This window comes from Sarcophilus harrisii, chromosome 3 (genome assembly GCF_902635505.1).
Source record: "Sarcophilus harrisii chromosome 3, mSarHar1.11, whole genome shotgun sequence".
Lineage (NCBI taxonomy): Eukaryota > Metazoa > Chordata > Mammalia > Dasyuromorphia > Dasyuridae > Sarcophilus > Sarcophilus harrisii.
This window is the reverse complement of record NC_045428.1, coordinates 143,749,999-143,764,038: the sequence shown is the minus strand read 5'-3', so window position 1 is coordinate 143,764,038 and position 14,040 is coordinate 143,749,999. Positions and strand designations below refer to the sequence as shown.

The 14,040-nt window shown below is 33.6% G+C and overlaps 1 protein-coding gene across 1 annotated transcript in view; it reads right to left on the bottom strand.

Moving 5' to 3' along the window:
* LOC100917327 (claudin-10) overlaps nucleotides 1-14,040 on the bottom strand; it is a 33,621-nt gene that overhangs the window by 12,069 nt on the left and 7,512 nt on the right. Inside the window, exons 2-3 of the mRNA XM_003765784.4 lie at nucleotides 12,149-12,310; nucleotides 11,978-12,059 (exon numbers count right to left, since the gene is read on the bottom strand). Of these exons, the coding sequence (XP_003765832.2) occupies nucleotides 11,978-12,059; nucleotides 12,149-12,310 (244 nt within the window). The remainder of the gene's footprint in view (nucleotides 1-11,977; nucleotides 12,060-12,148; nucleotides 12,311-14,040) is intronic.

The following is a 14,040-nucleotide window of genomic DNA, read 5'->3' as shown; positions in this document are numbered from 1 at the left end:
TATATCTGTCTTCATATTTGGACAGAATAAGAGTAAAGATTTTTTTTTAACTCAACTGAGCAACATCAAAATCCTATGGACAGCCTACTTTGCTATCTCCCACTTGTCTAAACAAAGAGAAATAATATCATTAGAATAAATGGGGAACTCTATATCACAGAATCAGAGAGCTATGAATTCAAATCCTGTCCCAAACATTTAGCTCTCCGAGTCTGGGCAATTCATTTAGCTCTTTTAGGCTGTTTTCTCATCCTTGAAATGGCCTGTCTCAGAGGTTTATTGTGAAAAACTACATGAAAAACATATGTAAAGTGCTTTTGCAAACCTTAGAGCACTAAGTAAATGCTAACTCTTATTATGCTTTGGAAAAGAGAAGTGGAGATGGCACAGGAAAGAAAGTAAAGGAAGTAGAGGAAGCAAAAAGCAAAAGATAGATAGAAGGGATTTCCAGGCTTCTTCCTCAGATGGCAATCACCAAACCTTGGTCTTGGCTTTAGCCTTCTGCCCTTCTCACCCTTCTGTACTCGTGAGTCTCACATTGCCAAGCAGCTATCTAGTTTCCAGGAATTGACCTAATCATCCGTTAGAGGAATCCTTCAACATTGTGTAACTCTGTGGTTTTGAGAAGGGCAGGGCAGATTCTATCTCCCTGTACTCTTTTCCTAACCAGCAGCCTGTTTTCCTGATTTGAAAGGGAAATCAGAAAAAAATGTGATGGCTGTAATTAGGGTAACAACGAAAGTACTCCCAAATTGGAATAGGAAACAATTTTCTCTGTGGAAGTGGGTAAAGGATCAAGGAATTTACAATCCATCACATCATAATCAGAATTGCCTGGCTGGGATTTTTCTAGGTCTACTGGGAATATAGATCTTGCAGAGTGTTCTGTACTGTACTGTACACAAAGAGAATGCCCAATTAATATTTCTGGCTGGTTTCTAGCTGCCTCACCTTCCTTATTATTAACATAAGTCAAAATTTATAGAGTTTAATAGTTCTGAAAGTTTAGGAATGAGTCTGAGACCCAAGTTTAAAATAAAAATTAGAGCAAAATCATTGACCACATCTCAAAAGAATAAAAGGCATAAGTTTGCACACTGTAAAACATTTTCATTATACACAATTGAGAAGTATCAAAGCTGTGATCCTTGGCAGTGAGCTGGGCACAGGGTCACTTCCCCAAATGGTACAGATCAGGGGCACTTATGGAAAAGGGAAAAGCAGAGGAAGGGAACAAGTGTTCATTAAGAACCTATTGTATGTCAGGTACTTAAACACTTCACAGATATTTCAGTTGATTCTCTGGACTCTGGGAGATAGGTGTGCTACTATTATCCCTATTATACTGTGGAGCAAATGAAAGCAGATGGAGAGAGGTAAAGTGATTTGCCCAAAATTCCCAAGTATCTGAGGCTGAATTTGAATGCAGATTTTCCTGACTCAAGAACTCTACTCAACCACCTGGAATGGTTCTAAAGAATGCCTCTAAAGAATGGGAAGAATAGTCCCTGTGTAAAGGATATGATTGAAAGAAATATCCAGGTTCAGATAACGAAAGTTTCATAATCCTCCTGACCACATACAGTATGGGTGGGATGAGGCAGTTCACAAAAACAGTTGGCTGGCCAAAATGAAGTATTTGAAATAAGCTATTTAATAAATGCAAGGTGAAGCAACTTCATATTGTATTAAATTAAATCACAAAGATTGGCACAAATGAACTAAAATACACTTGCTCAACAGGCAGAAAGACCTCAGAAGCAGGAAGACCTAGCTGTAGGTCCCATCTCTGCCACATATTATGTAATTCTGAGCATGACCCTTTAATCTCTCTCTTAATGCTCCAAGAAATTCTCTAAAGAGTCATAAATTGCAGAGTGACTGCTGTTCTCTACTGGGAGAGAGAAGTTCCTTAATGAAAATTCCCTGTATTGATGAAGTACCTGTATCTGATACTTAATAAATCCTATTTACTGACTGAATGTTTTCACACAAAATAATGAGGTCTTTAGAAATATTTACCTTTTTCATCAATTCTCTAGTGCTATTTTGCATGTATCAATACAATATCCTTTTGATGGGATATATGAGGCTCACAAAGTTGTAAGGACAGGTAGAAGAGTGATATTCTACCTGGGGACTTTGGCACTAGCTCAAGTGACAGAACATCGACCCTATCTGGCTGACTGATCCTGGACAAATCATTTAAACATAAAATAAAACCACCTCTGTGGTTCTTTCTTTTCTTTTTTTAGTAATTCTTCCTGTCCTGCCATTTCAATTCTTTAAGTAAAATTTACTAATTCACTTCAATAATGATTATTATAAAAATTCATAGGTTATAAAGGCTTGTACTCATAACTGATTTTCTTAGAGTTAACATACACCTCTACATTCTTGTCTTAATAACTATGATTAATAACTCACCATATTACAGTAGTGTGCAATCCTGTCAGTCGTATATAGTTATATCAAATATCAACTCAATTATTTTTGTATAGATTACCTCCTTTGGGGTAAACATGATAATTATGAACAATTTTTGCCTTCTCCAATCATAGTTGAAGTAACTTTAATAGCATCCCTAAGTAAGGGTTTACTGGGAAATATTTTCACAACTGACTCCCCTAAAATGCATGCAGGATAGATTTAGAAGTTTAATCTGCATTGTTAATGCATTCTCCATTACTTTGTTAAAGTCTAGATCACCAACAAAACAATAAACTTTGCACTCATTTATATTTTTGTTTATTTCTAAAGTGTAAATGTTTGCACTGAACTTTTAATAGTGTGAGCTGGTATGAAGAAACTGCAGCATACCTCTGAATTCAAGCCAAATATAGTTAATTATAAGTCTGATACTTCCCTTAACCACTTATTTTTTGTAAGCTTATTTCTAAGCCAAATATGTTGTTTTGGAATACTTTGTTATTTCTGGCTATCCTTTTGCTGTCATTTATTAATGTATTTGAGAAGTGAATTTATCTTGATTTTCTGTGTGATGTAATGATTTGAATCATGCTAGAAACAAGTAGGTAGTGCAGTAGATAAAGTATTGGACCTTGAGTCAGAAAAGCCAGAGTTTAAATCTGGCTGTAGATGCCTACTTGCTGGAAGATGCTGGCCAGATCACTTAACCATGTTTGCCTCGGTTTGATCTGTTGTAAAAATGAACTGGAGAAGGAAATGGCAAAACACTCCAGTATCTTTGCCAAGAAAACCCCAAATGGGGCCGTAAAGAAGCAGACATGACTGAAATAATTGAAATACAACAGCAACAACTGTCACAAGTGGGACAATATGTTTAAATGATGAATCTAAAATAGCTTGAGAGTAGTAATTAAAAGATTGAGAGTAGTAATTGAAATTGGGCATTTGCAAAGCATTTAGGTCAGGAGCTAATTAAGTGAGTGACCAATGTAATTCCAGACATAAATCTTAGTTTCTTTATCTTTAAAATGAGGGAAATGAACCATATGATCTTAGATTCCTTCAAAACTTGCCACTATCAATACTTCCTCACCAACTGTCACCAAATGGTGGGGAAGTCTATGAAGACTTGGAATCACTAGACCACTATTCCTGTTTTTAATCCTCCCTAGTAGCCCTAATCTGGGAAAGTAACTCTGGTAGGGATGGGGCACATAATCTACTGTCCCCTTCATCTGCTGTCCCCATCATCTGCTGTCCAACCCTCTTCACTTCCTTCAGAGCAGGCAGGCTGAAAAAGCAAAGTATCCTGAAGAAGAGATGAGAATGGCATGCATCTGGCAAGTCAAGATTGCAATGGGTCTCCTTTGAACTTATCAGGGTTCCTAGAAGGAATCTAATTAGACAAGACTTGGGAGTGGTTCTATTATATCTCAATGAACTTAAAAAACAATGGAAAAGGAAGCAAAGAGGATTACATTGGGGGAAAGGGTATGATTTGGAAAAGTTTATTGATGTCAATCAATTTCTTCCTGCAATAACTTCCTTTAAAAAATAAAAACAGAAGACTTTCAGGAAGTTAGTGGTTTGGATGACTAAATAATTGATAGTGGGCATAATGTAATTTATTTCAACACTTTGGAAAGAATGAATCATGTTCAGAAGTATCTGTTTCTGTAAGGTTCGAGAAGGAAATTTTATAAAGTGTTTTTGGGGACTCTGTGGTTTTGGTAGGTATTTTTTGTTGTTTTTCAAAGAGAAGGAAGTTAGTTCCAAACAGCCTAAAGGAAAGAGTTGAGAAATATTTTTGAGTATTTATTGGAATGATAAAGCAGAAATATATTACATAATGAAAGGAAGGAAGCAAAATGAAAGAAAAAATAAAATTTCTTGGTGAAATATCAAAATTCAAGAATTTACTCGTCAAAATTCTTTTAAAAAATAATGCAAAAGATTATGTAAGGAATAGACCTTCCCCAGTACAAGGTGGAATTGAAGAACCAACAACCATAAACTTAAATATAAACAGTCTGACAATAAAAACAATTTTGTTTTGGTATTATCATCTGTACTATAGCATTAGCCATTTTTCCTGAAGCAATGTATTAGACTTAGGCCTTTGCAAATTTTAATACTAAGACAACCACAGCACACTTTACCCACTTCTGCCCTAGGCATCCATATCAAAGTTTCAACTATTGTTATATAAAAGCCCAAAATTTACACCCTATGAAATGTAATCCAAAGTTTGGTTATCAAACTAGAAGAAACATTTTCTTTAAAGAAGCATAATCCTCCCCACCCCCAGCTGTTTAGTTCTCCTTAGTTCTTGCTACATGCCAGTCCACATACATACAAGATTAAAGTAGAGAAATTGAAATTAGTCACAGAATTATGTAGAAGATTTTACTTGGTGGGAGATTTTTCCTTGTAGTCAGGAAAACCTGGGCAAACTACTCTGTTTCTAAGCAACTCTTTAAAACAGTTGCTGATCTATGTGGGTAGGAAATTCCTCAACAGGAGTTCCCTATAGCCATGAAAACACAGATTTGGACACTATTCCCAAAGTTGTTTTGGGTAGCATATCTATGTTAATATGATAATAGAGGAGTATTATTAAGGTGGAAGGTAATCAGTTTCCTTCTTCCTTTACCTCTAGGACGTGCCCTACTTTGAGTAAATTATAGAACCTTGTAATGCTATTGTTACCTGTCTTTGCTTCCACTCATGACAAAAAAGGAGAAAACAGACAATAGAATATTTTAATATTTTACTACTATGCTGGACTTAGTGCACCCCAACCTCCACTTTTCTCTGCATCTAAAGAAAGACATATGCCATAATGGAAAGGATACTGGCCTGAGAAAGTACTATAAACTGCTACTACCTGGTTATGTCAGCTTGGACAGGTTATTTAACTTCTCTAAATTACCCTTTCTTCATATCTGAAATGACAGGATCAATAGAGGTGGCTGGGCAGAGAGTCTAGAAAGCTAGCATTAGAGTCAAGAATTCCTGGATTCAAGATGAGAATCTGTAACACATACTGCCTTTATTGGTTTCTTTGGCTTTCCCTTCCTGTTCTACAATCACCTTCCCAACCTGGAGAAAATTCCATCTTGTTACTCTACTCTCCTGACTGGTAATTTACTTTTCTGAAATGCTAATTTAGGAAAAGTTCCTACTTTGTTTTACTTCATTCCCAACTATCCAACCTTTTCTTCCTAGCTAGCTACTTTGCCTCTTTGAGATTCTTTTTTCCTTACCATCCTTCTCCTACTTTCATCATCCACTTCTGGAACTATAAATTGAATTCAAATCAATTCTCCTATTGTTCCTAGATTGGGTGTATTAGCTTATGCTACTATGGCTCCACTTGTTATCCAAGAAACTTACCAAAGTGCCTCTTTCTGGCCATCACTTCCCTTTGGTTGTTGTATCCTCAATTAGAATATAAGTTCCTTTTGTTCAGAGATTGTCTCTTTTATTTCCTTTGTAACATTTATTACAGTGACTGACACATAGAAAGCTCTTAGCAAATCCTTTTCCATTAATTTTTTCCTTCATTTATAAATTATAGAGAGGATGTTAATTTGATTTCGTAGAGGAAATTCCTCTTCAGGAGTCCCCTTCACCTATGCTATTAAATTTCTCATCAAACATCTCCACCAAATGTTAAAAGACCCAGAGGAAGTCTTCCAGTATGTTGAGTAGATCCTTTCTGAAACATTTACAAAAGGACATGAACAATAATTATACAAAATGAGAGGGGTGCCAAACCTCTTGCACATATGAATGAAATTATGGATCCAACAAAATATTAAAATATTCTCATACTGTTGCTTTGTGGGCAAAGTCAAGGAACACTTATCTCAGTATAATGTGTCCCACAGAGAAACATTATGAGTAGTGGGTGTAAATAAATATCATCATCCTATCAATAATGAATTATTCATGCTAAGTCATATGAGATATAATGTATGAATGAATGAAGCATTTATTAAGTGCTTAATATGTGTCAAGATCTTTTCTAAGACACAAGTAGAAAAGTAAAGAGTCCCTATTCTATTAATATTCACAATTTTAGTTGAGGAAATGATATTAAGGACCTACTGTGTAAATGGGACACTGTGCTAAATTCTGGGAACACACAAAAAAGCAAGAGATAGTCCTTGCTTTGAGGAATTTCAATAGTGTATTGGGGGGAATCAACATGTAAACAATTATGTAGAAATAAGATACATACAGGATAACAAATAATCAACTGATTACACACACACACACACACACATACATACATAGCATTAAGCAGGATCAGAAAAGGCTATATGATTAAAAAAAATGTATCACATATATGGCTAGAGTAAGGGATTAATAGGTCCCTAGCCTATGTACTGCACCAGTGTTCATGATATATTAAGAGAATCAGAGGAAACTCTCTAGCATGTTGGAGAGATTCTTTATAATGGACTTTTGGAAAAATATGGGCAAGAATTCCACAAGATCAGTAAGCATGGATAGTTTGTAATTTGCAGCTGTAACCACATCAATGAAATCACAGATCCATAGAAAATCCCTTGGGATATTACTGTTCAAAAAGTAGCTCCAGGCCATTGTTTTGTCTCATTCCTTCTCCCTCCCTCAGGACTGTAGTCAACAGTGTATTGATTCTTCCTGCTTCCTCCTGTTTCTGATGTTTGGGCATTTCCATGCTCATAAACTTCTTCATCAGATTGAAGAAACAGGGAAAGGGAGAGCAGGTATTTCCTGCGGAAGGGGATGCAACTGATAACTAAAGGCATATGGGTTACCTGTAGATTTTATGCATCTATCTTTTTATTCTATCCATCAAAATTCTGGAATAGCAATTCACAAGACTATGTATATAATAGACATTTAATAAATGCTGTTGAATATTTAACATGTATAGAATTACTTGCCATCTGGGGGAGGGAGTGAAGAGAGGGAGGGGAAAAGTTGGAACAGAAGTGACTGCAAGGAATAATACTGTAAAAAATTACCCAGACATGGGCTCTGTCAATAAAAAGTTATAATTATTAAAATAAATAAATAAATAAATGCTGTTGAGTCTGAGTTTGTTGAATAGTTTTCAGATTTTTAGAATTCCTTGGGCCTTGTGCATGAGACCTACACAGATACTTTATAAATTTTATTAATAATTTTAAAGAAATTTCAGATAGTAATTATAAATTTGTATAATATAGGATATAAATTGATATGATGTAATGATTTTTATTAATTAGTATGCAGTGCTGCTTTTTTTTACACAAACTATTGTGTAAAATAGTTTTTTTAATTGGAAAAATATAGGGTAATTATTTTTGTTGGATAAGGATGGAGTAGTCTATATGTATTAAGTATTTGAAACAACCTCAAAGAATGGCTAGGAAAGAAACCACCAATATGATATGTAAGGTTAACGAGAACCAGCATAATACAGTATTTTTACCGTATTCTCTGAACTGAAAGCCAAATAGGAGGTCTGCATTTGATCTCCAGACTTTATTGCCTTTATTTGCTATATGGTCTTGAACAAGTCACTTAATCCCTACAGAGAAGTTTCCTTATCTTTAAAATGATGAGGTTGGACTAGATAAATCTTGAACATTACTCCCAGCCCTAAAACTCCATAACTTAACAATCTATACTAAAGACCCAGCATTTAACATTTAACAATGGTGCACAAAAACCTCACTAGAAGAAAAGGGGATGTTAGAATAGAAGGAAAAAAGTATTTGCAGTGGAGATAATACAGTTGTACAATAATTAATGGTGTAGTGGATAGAATACAATTCTTGGAATGAGGAAATTCCCTCTACTTGGCATATATTCATAAAAATTAGTGTTGATATAGCACTTCACAAATATGTCATTTAGACATTATTTTTCCTCATAGTAAACGTGGGATATGGGTGCTATTATTATTTCTACATTTCAGATGGGAAACATCATCTGATGAAATGATCAATTGTCAAGGGTCACACAGCTGTAGGATTTGAACCCAGATTTTTTTACTCCAGATTCAGCATTCTATTCAATATCCCCATCTAGCTGCTACATATTGACTATGTGATTCTTCAATAAGTCAATTAATCTTTCAGTACAAAGGCAAAAATCAGTAAGACTATAAGACAGTCTATAAAGTAAGCAGCTAAGTGCTGCAATGAATAGAGTGTCAGGTCAAGAGTCAGAAATTCATTTTCCTGAGTTTAAATCTGGCCTCAGATACTTATTAGCTTGCGTGCTTGAGCAAGTCATATAAACTTGTTTGTCTCAGTTTCCTCATCTGTAAAATGAGTTGGAGAAGGAAATGACAAACCACTCCAGTATCTTTACCAAGAAAACCCCAAATGGGGTTACAAAGAGTTGATCACAACTAAACAACAAACACCATAAAACAACGGCTACATAGTAAGTGCTTGGCACAATTGGCAATTAGCTAAGTAAAATGCTTGTTGGTTTGATGGCTATCAATTGCAGAGAAACTGCTAAGCTATATAAATGAATGAAATTTTCACAGTGGGAATTCCCTCTACCACTGATATCACAGGTCTAGATCTAAACAACATCACCACAATAAGAAATGGAAAAATTCCCTCCCTGACTTGTTAGAGAATTATAGTACTTAGGCTATTTGAAATCTGAAAAGAAGTATAAAATTCTAATACTAAATTAAATGAGACAACTGAGAATATGCCAGCCAAGGAAATTGTGCTTGGGAGAAAGGTTAAATTACCTCACAATGCTAAATATACCTGAATTCACTCTAATTTTTCAAGAAGCAGATTTGCAATTTTAAAAAAAATAGCTCAATGAAGGAAATGTTGCCAGGATAAGATTCACATATGATGGTAAATAAGGAGAATGTCATAGATAAGTTTATATCAGCTGTAAGTTTATAAGGGGCAGCTAGATGACTTGAAGTCAGGAAGACTCATCTTTCTGTGTTCAAATCTGGCCTGTGACCCTGGAGAAGTCTTTTAACCTTGCTTGCCTCAGTTTCCTTATCTGTAAAATGAGCTGGAGAAAAATAACAAACCACTTGAGTTTTAGAGTGAGCTTTATCATGTCTTAGGCTAAATATATATGATACCTCATGTTAAAGTAAATGAATATATTTTAAAATTGGAAAATTGTGGTTTAAGAATGTGAAACAACAGAATATTTGTGCTAATAATATTGATAGATAAAACATAAGTAATGTTTAAATTTACAGAATGCTTATTATTATTTCATTCAGAACTTTGGAAAATTTAACTTTCTAACTTTCATACAAGGTTTGTGTTATGTATCAGTTTGGATGTTTTAAGGTTTTTTTTTCAAAGAGGATGATTTAAATAAATTCAAAAGAAAAAATTTTAAATGGATGATAATGTAAAGGTGGGATAGAAGGTCTTAGAAGAGGAAATCACAAAGAATAGTAGAGTTATTTTGGAAAGAAAAATCTTAAGACAATAGATTAATATAATATTGTACATTTGAACTCATAATTAATTCTGTTTCCTAACAGAAAAGAAAACAGGAACATTTTTCATTAAAACAAACAACATCAAAACCTAAATGATTTTGCTTCAAGATACATTTCTTTTCTACAGTATATAGTACACTAACATGGAATTATGACTTGGATCCCCATCATCGGAGGAGAATGCTACATTCTGATAAAAATCTGACATTTTGGTGGGTAAAAACCGTATATTCTACACTGCAGCAAGAACTGGAAAGTTAATCTCCCATGGTAATGGGATGGGAATCACACCAATTATGGAATGCAAGAAATATTTGGTGGATTTTTTTTAAAACATCTAGAATAAAATGAGAAAGAATATCATAACTGGGGAGGCAGCCCTCTATCTTTTTACACTGTGACTTCCTACATTTATGTACAAGTATATTTTTAAAACAAGCAAAGCAATTTTATAACAAAACATAAGGGATGCATTTCCAATGATTTTGACATTTCCATATTGATATATCTAGTGTTTTCCGGGTCTGGATTAATAATTTAGGAAAACTGTCAATAGCTTTCAGGCTGAAGGCAATAAGTAGCCTACTGATATTCACTTATTCCTCTACAACTGAGATTAAAATTTTTTTCATGTCTCCAAAGAATTTAAGCAAAACTGCAGTGTTTTCATATACCCCCAAAAATATAAAAGAAAGAAAAAAAAGTTTCTCTATACCAAAAAAAAATTATAATAGCTGTTTCAACCTGAAAACTAAGAGGGTGTCTATCAACTGGGGAATGAATGAACAAATTGTAGAGCCCATAAGAAACTATGAAAAGAACAGTTTGGGAGAAATAAAGGATAACTTGTATAAATTGAGGCAGAATAAACTGAGCAGAACCTGGAGAGCAATTTATAGTATAACAACCTTGTAAAAATGAACAGTTGGGAAAGACTCAGTTACTCTGATCAAATTAATGATCAACTCCCATTTTAAATGACCAATTATGAAGAATGATACTCACATCCTTACAAAGAAATGATGGATTCAAGATGAATTAGATATACATTTTTGGAAACAGTTGGTATAGTAATTTGTTTTCTTTGTATATTAATTATAGAGGTTTTGTTTCCCTTCTTTTCCAAATTAGAGGAAGTGAGAGGCAAAGGAAATAAAATTTTAGCTGAAATTTTTTTCTTTTTTTATTATAGCTTTTTATTTAACTGAAAAAAAAAATGTAACTGAAAAACTTTTACTAGGCATAAATTTATCTGATGAAAAATGCTGTTCACCTCCAGAAAAAGAAGTGATATCTGAATATAGATTGAAGCATACTATTTTTCACTTTCTTTGTTCCTTTTTTCTTTCCTTGTATCTCTTCTTTCTTTTTATTTTCTTGAACAAAATGACTGATATGGAAATGTTTTACATGACTGCACTTGTATAACCTATATCAGATTGCTTACCACCTCAGGGTAGGGAGGAAGGAGAGAGAGTGAGAAGGACGGAGAGAGAGAATTTGGAACTTAAACCAAAAAAAAAAAAAAAAAGGAAAACTCAACAAATGTTAAAAAAATTATTTTTACATGCATTTGAGGGGGAAAGAAAATATTATTTATAAAACTTACAAGAGCAATTTTGATAAGCTAATAGGTGAAACTATGAATACAACACAGAAAGCTTTCTGCTACATGCAAAGGTTGATGGTCTTTATAAAGCATCACCTTGAGTTTCTATTGTTATTTCTTTTCATTTTCTCTTCCCCATCTTTTAGGTCCTCTCTAATTCCCATCTTTTCTAAGAACAATTCTCACTATTTTCAACTTTTTAATGTTCAATGTAATGACTGATTATATCCAGTGCTATTTGGAGAAAAGACACTATGTAAAGTTGATAAGTGAATTAAATGTAGTCTTAGTGCTTTAACAGTTTCCTCTCTATAATACATCCTTTGCCTTGAGTCATGTAATCAAATCCCTCTAATTTTCATTATTTATTAAGATGTTTATGTTCCTTAAGAATATTCACTTATGCATTCCATATGTTCTAAGATATGTAGGTTGAAAAGAGTACTTACTTTTGTTCAACAAAGAGAGGGTCAAAGAAATCGGTTGTGATTTTGTTTGCATATAGGGAGCAGCCTGACATAGAACACAGTCCTAGAACATACCAGAATGAAGAAACTAACATTAGAATGAGCACAATAATTTTGCTACATTCATGGATTAGGTAGAAATTTACTATTTACCTGAAAAAATGAACACAACTCCAGATAAACAAGCAAGTTTAGCTTTGGATGGATATGAGCCTCCAATTTTTGTACACTTCATTCCAAACAGTGCAAATATGGAAGCAAAAAATCCCAGACAGACAGCAGCAATCATCAGTCCTCTGCATGCTTGGATATAACCTGCAATTACAATGTGACATTTTCCACATTACAACAATATGTTATTTTGAAAAGGTAAATCCTCCCTTTACAATGTTCCATTTTGAGTCAATCTGTTCTGTCTTCTGGAAGAATAACTGCAATAGTTAAAATTCCATCATTTTGATTTTATGGTGAGAAAGTAGAAACTAGAAATGCTCTCTTCATTACTACATCCTGAAATTCTTCCTCAGTCTTACTCAAATTAAATGATGTTTCTGGCACATGAAAGTTTTAACTGTAGGGTTTACGCCCCATAGAGAACTAATTCTAATAAAATTTCTTTAAGACTAATTGAGAAGTTATTTGGCTCTGACAAGTCTTAGACAAAAATATTAGTTGATTACTTTTGCATAGATAGTCACTTGCTTTAGTCTATGGTTTTCATTAGGAGGAATCCTTAAAGGATCTGTTGGGGTTTTTTTTTAATATAGAGATGAATAACTTGGAATTAGTTTACCAGTAGTTCACAATGTTAGAGGATTCTGTGCTACAAGGGACAAAATATTATTCTGTTCCTTAGAATTAGTCTATTCCTTGTCCTTTATAAGTAAAGGAACTGACAAGATCAGGTGACTTGTTCAATATAGTTGACACATGAATGGATATTTCAAAATGCTTGAGAGTAGCTTGGAAACATTTTGTTCTCTTGGTAAGCAGTTTGATTATTTCAGCTATAATCTGTTTACAATAATGATTTGCTTTGCAAATCTGTTCTTCATAACTAAGATAAAAACATACTTATGCAATGTCCAAATTATCACAAAATTCTAATTAGTAATATATGAATTAATGAATTTTTATTGTATGATGTTCTTGAACTTATAACAAAGAACAGCTTCTTATATGTCATATGAATGGACACCCATGAATAAATCTGTAAGTGGAATAATATATGGAATATATTTGTTTTCCATTTTCCATTTAATTATTCATAAAACTACCAAACCTTGAATTTTCCTTCTTTTCTGATATGGACTAGTATTGAATTCAGGAATCAGGAATTTTCCTATTGGGAAAATTATGGACTGAGGAAAGACTTAGAATGTTTATGTATTCAGACCAATTCCATCTACATTTCTATGAACAATAGATTAAGTACTGGGAGAGACACAAAAAGATTTGAGCCAATTACCACAAGAACAATCTGCCAAAGGGAACAGTCATGGAATTGGAAATAGAAAGTTTCATATCAGTATAAGGACACAAGCTATTATAAGAAATTCCCATTACAAAAAAGTTTCAGGGCAATCCAAATGTTAAGTCCTAGTGAGCGTCTCTTTCCAGAGAGGGGGCATTTATAAATAGTGAACTTAATTTCTGCTCCATTCTGATACAAGTAAAATCCAAGTTGTTAATGCAGACTACATTTTTGCTTTTTAAAGTGTCCCAAATGACAATTGACACCTCAAATATAAAGAGGCACACATTCCTTTTTTTTTGTACATATTGTACATATTTTGTACATATTTGTACTTATTGAACATATTGGGTTTTCAAAGCTATCAAGTAGTTTTTTCTTTATATAAATTTTATTTTGAAATTTATGAAGTTGTCTTTCTTTCCTATGATTAAACAAGATTTATTGCAATAAAAAAACAACAAAACAGAAAACCCTCCAAAAAGAGCATAATGACACTGACATTAGAAAATAGTTAACACAGATTGATTTGGATGCTAGTCATTATGGCATGGGTTAATTTGTAACACTG